This window comes from Hylaeus anthracinus, unplaced genomic scaffold (genome assembly GCF_026225885.1).
Source record: "Hylaeus anthracinus isolate JK02 unplaced genomic scaffold, UHH_iyHylAnth1.0_haploid 12002, whole genome shotgun sequence".
Taxonomy (NCBI): domain Eukaryota; kingdom Metazoa; phylum Arthropoda; class Insecta; order Hymenoptera; family Colletidae; genus Hylaeus; species Hylaeus anthracinus.
The window spans coordinates 5,675,751-5,684,811 of NW_026534349.1; the positions used below are offsets into that span (position 1 = coordinate 5,675,751).

Consider the following 9,061-nt stretch of genomic DNA (forward strand, 5'->3'; position numbering starts at 1 on the left):
TGAAAATTGGACGTATTAACAAACATATTGCAGTGTTTTAAAGCAAAGAATTGTATGATGTATGCATTTCTGATTATTCACTACATGCAGATAGCTATAATATCACTGATAAGACCCGCTCACAGATTGTATCCAAAATGTAATTACTGTTGATCGCAATTGAAAACCGTGGTGCAAGAACTAGTTAATATTTTAGAAATGAGGATCTTTCAAAAATTGAAAAGTTCTTTTTATTAATTAGTACAATACGTTCTAGTCCAGAAATAATAAAAAATGAGGATGACTGAATTGTGCACCAGTCTTCACTTACAATCGTAATGATTGTAAGTGATTGCTATTCACTTCAATTACCATTGTAATTACCTCACAATTATATTTAGCAATTGCGATTATAATTGCCGTCTATCGCAACATATGCTAATCATCAGCCATGTCTGAGCATTAAGGTAGTTTATATGTGATTACCTTCTAGTTACACCTGACGAATGATGTAACCCGAAATGAATCTTTTTCCACATTTACCGTAATATGCATTTTTAAATTAATGAATTTAATAATAATTTCTTTTATCGTAAACGATATTTTCCTTTATTTTCCGAACGAAAATTTCGTTTAAAGTTATCAATATGGAAAGGGACGAATTACACCCCGGGAAAAATATCGATTTAACAGTAAAAGTGTAATAAAACGTATGTTAACGCGGAAAGTACTGTAACATCTTATTTTGTTGCTTTTCAAACGATTACGATATGAAAAATTAATATTGCATCGAAGGTGTAATTGCAGGTGTAAAGCACCTTAAACCCTAATTTTGAACGAACTTCATCGCATTTGTCGCGGATCGGCCTTCGTAATAGGACGTTGTTCAGTGGTCATCCAGTGACACCTGAATTGTCAAATTGTGTGTCACGCACTTTTTTATTGTGTCTCGAATTAATAAATCTGATTTCGTAGCGTGGTTGAAAAAGTCTCGTTGTTTTTTCGTACGCCTTTCATAATGAGACCATCAACGGCGAATGTAAAGCTGGTGACACGCGCAAATGTTAGTAATTACCACACGTAAATGAGTGAGATGTTTATAGTGTTCACTTTGATGTATGTACCAAGGTAGTAAGCTGAAGGATGAAACTATTCTCCTCGACGAGTTCACATAACTTAAGCTCGTCATAGCAAAAGTTTGGCCCAAGGATTACTTATTAACGATGAACAAAGCTCACATGGATAAAAGACTGAATCAATTGCCAACTTGGCTATGGACTAATTCCACTACTTTACCACCAATCTATAAGATGGTATGGGAATCTGTACGAGAAGACAAAGTCAGATCTAATGGGATGCAAACGGAGTTGCTCGTTGACACCAACAAAGTCTTTCCCTTGTTGCTTACTAGTCAACTTCCCACAGAAGTTCTTGGTCATATATGGAATTTGGCGAATCAAAAGTATGCTGGCCAACTCACAGAGCAGGAGTTGTACATTGTCCTTGCTCTTGTAGCTGCTGCACAGGCTTCTTATACATTTAACAGTCTAGATATATTACACTTGCTTCCATTTCCGCCTACTCCGTACTTAAATATCGAATGTTTAATGAATCTACAACCCGTCACGCACACGAATTCCGCAGCTAAATTTCAAAGCCTTAACGAAAACACTGAAGTCAATTTCCTTGGCCCGGATGGTAGATATCCTTCGGAAGTTAAAGGAAAAGCAAAATTGCACCAACATGGAATCATATCTTCGGATTTAAATATGCAAATGACAAACAATGTACCTGGAAAAGTTTCATGTCTCGATAATAAATCTCACGCCTCTTCTACCGCTGTATGGGATTTAAATAACGTATTTAAAGATGCAAAACACATTAATCGCTCTCAGATGGATTCTAAGCATGCACCTACGACGGATTCCTGCGACGACTTTTCCGAATTTCAAAGTGCTCCGATTCCTAACACTCCGAGCGTACCCATTTGGGACACGAAACAAGGCTCGGCTATCGGCAGCAGACTCGCAAACCACAATTTAGGTGTTAAGAAACCTGTAGAGAAGTCAAAGAAAAATAACGTTAATGCTAAATCCGTGCACGGTGCTATTCAATTGCGAGTCGCGTCTGCACCTTTAAATGCAACACCTCAGAGTAAAGATCAGCCTACACTGGATTCACCAGAAATGTTTCCTAAATGTACAATAAAAAATCAATCTAAAACAGTAATACTTAAGGATACAGTGATAAGAAATAATGATCCGCCCAAGGACCAGAACGAAGTTAAAGGTCGTATGAACACAGAAATTATGAATTTAACAAATGATAAAGATGTTTCAAACAAATTAGAATGGTCAGAAAAGGTACTACAGTGTTAATAAACCACACTATTTGTCATTATTGTTTAGAACTATTTTTACATCACATATTATCTAGGTTTCAATGGGAACAGTGCAACCTACTCAGCAGGATCTTATGAATCTCCAACTAGTCGAGGATAAATATAGTGCCTTGCGCGCATTGGTTCAAGAAACAGATCCATCAACGGAACCGGACTTAAACGCAAGTTCTAACAATCAATCAACCGACGAATTTGGAGAATTTGTATCCGCGGAACAGCCTGCTATTAGTACTCCAGCATCAAATATTTTAAACACTGTCGTAGACTTAGAATTTAAATCCAACATCGGTAACACGAATGCTGCAGATTTCAATCTTGTGCCAGAAATTTCTGAATCATTCGATAATCTTAAACTCGAGGATGCGGTAGAAGAACGGTCAATAGAAACGGGTAAATAATATTATTAATACTAAATGGTTTAATTCACTGTATTACGAACAGTCTCGTAACTATGTTCCATTTTAAGGCAAAGTTCTTCAGAAGGAAGACGCCATATCAATTAATAGTATAGAGTTCATGAATGGTGCACCAAATGCACTGACACGATCAGGATCTGTGCCTAGTTTAGATCTTAAGTCATTCTTACCTTCGAGCGTGGAAGATGAGCAAATAGCAGATGCTATGCATCAGGTTCTTAAACTTTTCTTTCTATACAAATATATGAGACAGAATAATCGTAGATTAAATTAAAAGACAATTTATTTGCATTTACAGGCTGAGTATTGGGAGTGGAAGCAATACATGGAAAGTTGTGTATTATTGTTACAAGTAGCTGCAAATATATTTACAAGTATTAATTCAGAACTCGTGCTGCATGAAGTTTTAAATTCAGCACAGGGATATAATTTTCTTTGCAGTAAGTAAATTATTAAGTAAATTCACTCGTTTGTTGTACTTCTGTTTTTTGGAAAAAAAATCGATAATTACTTTATGCTGTTTCTCGTTAGACTTAGCTGAAGTCGCGGCTGTTTGTAGGCGTGTTAATTTTTCGTATAAAGAAATGGACATTAATATAGTAGGATTTGATGAATTGCTAATGGATATTGACCGGATTTGGGCAGAAATGGAACCATTTTATGCAAACATACCGGTGAGAAATAATAGTATTGTGCAACACATTATACATATCTTATTAACCTAAATTCTTATTATAAAATAATTCTTGCATTTTTATAAAAAAAAGATGACGTAATACGATTGTACGTTCATAAATTTTGTTAAGACATTCTTAACGATTCCATTTACAATTTTTTTTATAAAACATTCCAGATTGTTACGGAACTACCAGCTTGGCCTTTGCATCAAGGAGAAGCCGTTTGTTGTTCACTTTGTTTAACAGTCATTACTAGTGGCAGAATAGTATATAATGAAAACAATTATCACGTTACTTGTGCTAATTTATGGCTTAATTGCGTAAACAGTCATTTACCAGTGATGCGGCATCCGTCTTTCTATACTCACACGAACATATGTTCAGGTAACAATCATATTTGATACTGATCTGCATAAGGAAAAAGAAATTACGTTCGTAAATTTTTAATGTACACATATTAACTTATTACACGAAGGATTTGTAGGAAACAGAACAGACTAACTTTACATTTAATTATTAATTAGAAAATCAAACATTGACATTTTTAAATATTTATCGCGTAATAAGAACGTGGAATTAAAAGTGAAATGATACGGGCGTGTGTATGATACGAGAGACTAGATTCCATGTAAAATGTATATATTCTTTAAATTTGAAAATTTTTAAAGGTATTACCGATTAGTCCATTCCAAAATATTGTACAGACAGTGAAATATTAAGACTATAGTCCGTTTGAATAGGGTGAAAGTAAAATTGCGAAGAAATCTTACGAAATTATAAGTGTAGCCGAAACGATCGAAAAGATGTAAGGAAATTCTTAAACCTGAACAAAAGTTCATATCAATCAAATCAAGTTAATATTTTCGAGAAAATCTTATAAAATTCATAGCGAGTTTCCGACGCGAGATAAAAACTAAAATATTATTCTATTATATGATATTACAGTAAAGTATAATAATCTTCTTACATTTACAAGTTCAAAATTATCGTTGACTTGTATCGCGTGGTCTATATACTATTCCTCTGCTTTTCATCTCTCTTATAACGCCTGCTGGTAATCGTCCCGATACCGATATCGCGTATACACCCTTGCAAAATCGATCTGATGGAAAAAAAAATGAATCTCACAATCAGTTATAGTAACGTTTACAACTAGCAAGGTAATCTTATTCTTCATTTCATCTTAGTTTAAAAAGATTATAAAACAATGGAAAATGACATGTAAAAATTACTGCAAAATATACACAAAATTAAAACAAGTTAAGATAAAATCTTGTGTTCGCACATGATCATGTTCCTTAATAATTATGCATACTGTCATACATCATAGTAAAACTTCTGTATAAATGTATAATAGTATTTAAACGTAAAGAATCTGACAGGCAAACGAACTTATTAAATTGCAAATATACATGCTACATTGTTTTGTATCGTATTGTTTGTATCAAAGTATTGGCTTCAAAATTTGTACAAAGTACCGCCTTTAAATACACTTATAAGCATAACACAAAGTGGAGATTCGCATTGTTGTTATTTGCACTGCCAAAAACATGAATTTAAAAAGAAAGAGAGAAATTTGTTTATTAGGTGCTCGAAGAAATATTACGAAAATTTCGAATGTAAACAAAATGTTGGACAGAGGGTAACAGTTTATATTATGATTTACTATAAGATAATGTAACTGTTATAATTTTGTAAAGGTATACAAGAATAAAGTAACAATATTTCTCTTGCTTAATCTTAACTTAATCGCATGAATGTAAATTTGTTACTTACTTATTCTTTGCCATTTGCTAACCCAACTGTCCTCGGGACTCATTGCGGCGATCATACTAAAATGCAACGCATAAGAATGATTTAGAGACTGTTACGGCGATCATCGTTTCGTGTTTGTTTCTTGCTCACCCGTCAAAATTGGAGCTTGTACAGTCGAAAACATTGTCCTTATTATTTTTCATTCGCAAGAATTCATCGCAATTATCGCAACCGTCGAATTCAAATTGATCGAACGTCTAAAACGAGAACAGTATAGGTTATGTCCATGAGCAATGAACTTCAAGCAGTAATTACACGATTTATTCGTAAAATTTCAAATGAAATTAATATCGAAGGATTGAATGCTTGTAAATAACATACCTTAACCAAAGAGCACACCAAACAAGCTCTTAATCCTCGTAAATCTTTAGGAACAGTTTCCATCGGTGTGGTTATTATTTCACATACATACACAACATAAACTATGATTATATTAGAACCGTATTCCCATCGGTGAACTGATTATTGGACGCCATATTGAATTGTAACAGCTGTTATCTGGTGGCTACAAAAGCAATTAATCTAGTAAGTTTATAATAGAACCAACTTATTGCCAACTTAAATTCGGTCGCCACGTGTAATATCCCCTTAATATTCTAGTTGGACGAAACATGAACTAATGTAACGAAAATATAAAATACTCGTGTATATTTATAGCTAAATTTCAATTGTCTATTAAAATAGTATAACGTTTACAAATTTTGTATTCTGTGTTCGTTAGTTCCTATAGAAATTATTCCCTTTTCATTGCTATTATCGTTATGATTTAAAACGGATCTATGGGTGATTACTGAAAACGCGGGAAACTACTGCGTTGTGTACTTGAGTTGATAGGGAAATGTCCGTTGGGCGTTGTTGGGACGGCGGTGAACGTTTCACCGTGAAATACATATTTTTGGTTTCCTTTGAATACCAGAAACATCTGAATAATTAGCTCGAGAACAGCTGAGTGTAACTTTAAAGATCCACCGATTAGTTCGTTGCTAGAATACCGTGGTTGGATTTTCTTCGTACACTCTCTCGTTTTTCTAACGGCTACTATCATGAGGCCTGGAGGTGGTACGAAGGTTTCTACCGCCAAAACTGTTGCTTCTGAGGTTAGTAATGCGACTTGCTTTTTTCATTATATTTCATTTCCTTCGATCTTTAAGGAAAGCCAAAATTATTGCTATTTTCATCGCATCAAACACGCTACACTTTCGAAAAATATTGACCGATTTATACAATGTATAATACTCAAATTAAAGAAATGATTTTCATTTATTTATCTACTTAATTAAATAACTATCATGTTTCGATAACTAGTTTTTACGAATGCAATTAATTAATGTATATATGTCATATGCCATTTTAATAACAATTTATTATTTCACGTAAGTGTGGAATTATAATTAATTTACTCATTTTTAATTGTACTCATGGAATTGTAAATTAGTACAGCATAATTAATTGCATGCAAAGGCTTGGAGGAACATCATACATTTTTCTCTTTTACCTAAACAGGATAAGGTCAGAAAGTCTTTGCACGTTTTGCAGCCAGCAGCCAACGACAAAGAAAACTTAGTTGGCGGAGGGAGGATGCTCAGATCTGCTCAGCAAACGAAGGAAACAGTTAAACCGTAAGTAAATTCTATTGCCTACCAATAATTGTATACGTTGAACACATTGCACAATATTATGTTTTTAATTTAGGGAACATAACGATAAATCGAAACACGATGCTCAGAAGCGTAAAAAAATAACACTTAAGGATAAGGGCGTACAAACTGCAAGAGGGAATAAGATTAAGATCGAAGTGGAAGACTTGACATCAGAAGGTATATCTATTACAAGTAACATCACGAATAATTCATTTTCCATTGTGTAAATGTCTATTGTGTACTTACAACAGCAGGACCCAGCGAAAACTATTGGGAAGTATTAGCTGAAAGGCGGCGGATAGCGCTCGATGACGCTTTAGAGGAGAACAAAGAACTATCTGATCGCGTCGAGAAACTGGAAGAGGAAAATCGTATATATAAAGAAATGTTAGACGAATCGAGAGCGCTAGTCGAAGTCCTACAGGTATTATTAAGTTTCCTTTTATCTGCAATTTCTAAATTATTCTATACATTTAAACTTGATGTTTGTTGCAGGAAATGCTTGGAGAAGACAGAAATGATATAAATAATTCTTTAGACGATAGTACTCTTTAATTTAAGATTTCGCGATCGAGTACTTAACGGTGCCTTACGAACGAAGGTATAGGGAAGAGCATCTCCATATTGGAGATAGTATAATGCACTTGTCTTTGGTACGACGAGTTACATGATACAAAAAAAAAGTCTGAGTAAAACTTTAATGAACTGAAAATGGAAGAGCTTCTATATTACTGTTTTTTACATTTAGTCATCCAAGATTGGGTGTGGTCACGAAAGAATTATCCATAATTTTTTACTTATTCAATGTAAGACTATGACCGTGACTACAAACACGTTTACCTCATAGAGTACTATCAATTATAACATAAATATTATATAATTTTGATTACAAGAAATAAACTAAACTTTCTAAACAAAACGGGGTTTTGTTTAGAATTTTCGTTCATTGCGCCTCAGTACCTTTTACTCCAATGAAATTTCGCCTACGCATCGATACCTAATTTTTATCCATAATAAAATCTAAAAAACAGTTTGTTTCGCGATGATGTTAACGATGAAAATTAATGGTACCAATGGAGAAAATTGTTAGTATCACGTATTTATTTCACAAATCTTTGGCATAGAAGACCTTGAGTTCCATTGAAAAATCAACGCTAACATCGGTTTTGGCAACGACTGACGATGTTTCGTTAACACACCAGTCACAGCACTGCGTGTTCGAGGAAGCCATTTATCTGCTGCATCATAGTTTCAGTGAAAAGTTACAAAAGTTCGATAGACTGCCAGGAAGTCGTGCGTAAATTGCTGGATGCGCAAAAGCGAGCTTCGTTGTTCGGTATTCTTGTACGAGGAACTTTCTCCTCGAATGTTTTTCATCTCTCCCATCTCGTACGAAGAATTGCGTAGTTTCCTTGGTGACCAATTAAACGGGAAGTGAACCGTCTCACGGAAACTGAATCGTGAGAGTCGGTGAACGTCGGGTTTGCACTGCGGAACGCCGTCGAGAAGCGTTGGAGTCAGTTTTTAATCTTCATCCTTGAAACGGCGATAGATAGACTGCACGTAGGTGAAGACGCACTTCCAGTCTGGTCGTCGCATCACCACCATGTCCTCGACATCTAGCAACGGTGCGATCCCAGCGAGTTCGCTAAGAACAATGATAATGGTGCCGCCATCAACGAATTTTCTCGCGGTGCTATTAACCATTTACTGGGTTACAACACCTTAATGGCGTTAAAACAAAGGTCATTCTCACACATGACTTACAAGGAATATCGTCTAATTAAATATTAAAAATTATAAAAAACATTACTTGAAAAATGATTAGGGGAGATTACGACTTTCGTGGTGTGAGTACGTCGAAACCGGAAACCGTTTAGTTTGTAAATTATATTCATTATAAATATGATATTATCATACTTTGAATGAATGTAATATTGTGGCATTGTTTTTCAGATAAGTTATATTAAATAAAAACACGGTCAAATCACGGAAATCGTAATCGTTCCAAACGTTTTCGTTCTTTGTCAATCGTGTGTTTCTTATCAGACAATCTATTTTCAGGGGCAGACTAAAGGAAATAGAAGAAATCGTTGCCTACTCGGCTTTTTTAAACGCCAAGTCGAAGTTCAT

General features: G+C 34.6%; 3 protein-coding genes across 5 annotated transcripts; 2 read left to right on the forward strand and 1 right to left on the reverse strand.

Moving 5' to 3' along the window:
- The first annotated feature begins 661 nt into the window (after positions 1–661).
- On the forward strand, positions 662–5,040 carry LOC128892506 (synergin gamma-like). Its single transcript, XM_054152974.1, has 6 exons — positions 662–2,342; positions 2,416–2,770; positions 2,847–3,010; positions 3,095–3,236; positions 3,328–3,470; positions 3,650–5,040. The coding sequence occupies exons 1-6, from the start codon at positions 1,203–1,205 to the stop codon at positions 3,872–3,874; spliced, it is 2,169 nt and encodes a 722-aa protein (XP_054008949.1). The 5' UTR covers positions 662–1,202; the 3' UTR covers positions 3,875–5,040.
- LOC128892528 (transcription elongation factor SPT4) lies at positions 3,466–5,767 on the reverse strand. The gene is made up of 5 exons (XM_054153025.1): positions 5,610–5,767; positions 5,379–5,485; positions 5,250–5,305; positions 4,441–4,575; positions 3,466–3,881 (listed from the first exon to the last, which is right to left on the reverse strand). Exons 1-4 carry the CDS (start codon positions 5,670–5,672, stop codon positions 4,457–4,459), a joined length of 345 nt encoding a protein of 114 aa, XP_054009000.1. The 5' UTR covers positions 5,673–5,767; the 3' UTR covers positions 3,466–3,881; positions 4,441–4,456.
- Positions 5,768–5,876: 109 nt separating this feature from the next.
- Positions 5,877–7,877, forward strand: LOC128892525 (geminin). Of its 3 annotated transcripts, none has more exons than XM_054153020.1 (5): positions 5,877–6,385; positions 6,792–6,907; positions 6,981–7,105; positions 7,183–7,352; positions 7,424–7,877. In XM_054153020.1, the coding sequence occupies exons 1-5, from the start codon at positions 6,332–6,334 to the stop codon at positions 7,481–7,483; spliced, it is 525 nt and encodes a 174-aa protein (XP_054008995.1). In that variant the 5' UTR covers positions 5,877–6,331; the 3' UTR covers positions 7,484–7,877. The 3 variants fall into 3 exon arrangements, with proteins under 3 accessions (XP_054008995.1, XP_054008996.1, XP_054008994.1); XM_054153021.1 differs by having other exon boundaries at positions 5,896–6,385; positions 6,825–6,907; positions 7,180–7,352; XM_054153019.1 differs by having other exon boundaries at positions 5,898–6,385; positions 7,180–7,352.
- Positions 7,878–9,061: the final 1,184 nt, after the last annotated feature.

Bases quoted from the DNA above. Each gene is read 5' to 3' on its own strand.
- LOC128892506 (XM_054152974.1), top strand. From the start codon at position 1,203: ATGAACAAAGCTCACATGGATAAAAGACTGAATCAATTGCCAACTTGG. The intron at 2,343-2,415 runs GTACTACAGTGT...CATATTATCTAG, and splicing joins AATTAGAATGGTCAGAAAAG to GTTTCAATGGGAACAGTGCA. The intron at 3,237-3,327 runs GTAAGTAAATTA...GTTTCTCGTTAG, and splicing joins GGGATATAATTTTCTTTGCA to ACTTAGCTGAAGTCGCGGCT.
- LOC128892528 (XM_054153025.1), bottom strand. From the start codon at position 5,672: ATGGAAACTGTTCCTAAAGATTTACGAGGATTAAGAGCTTGTTTGGTG. The intron at 5,306-5,378 runs GTGAGCAAGAAA...GTTGCATTTTAG, and splicing joins ACAAGCTCCAATTTTGACGG to TATGATCGCCGCAATGAGTC. The intron at 4,576-5,249 runs GTAAGTAACAAA...TTTTTCCATCAG, and splicing joins TAGCAAATGGCAAAGAATAA to ATCGATTTTGCAAGGGTGTA.
- LOC128892525 (XM_054153019.1), top strand. From the start codon at position 6,332: ATGAGGCCTGGAGGTGGTACGAAGGTTTCTACCGCCAAAACTGTTGCT. The intron at 6,386-6,791 runs GTTAGTAATGCG...TTACCTAAACAG, and splicing joins CCAAAACTGTTGCTTCTGAG to GATAAGGTCAGAAAGTCTTT. The intron at 7,353-7,423 runs GTATTATTAAGT...TGTTTGTTGCAG, and splicing joins CGCTAGTCGAAGTCCTACAG to GAAATGCTTGGAGAAGACAG.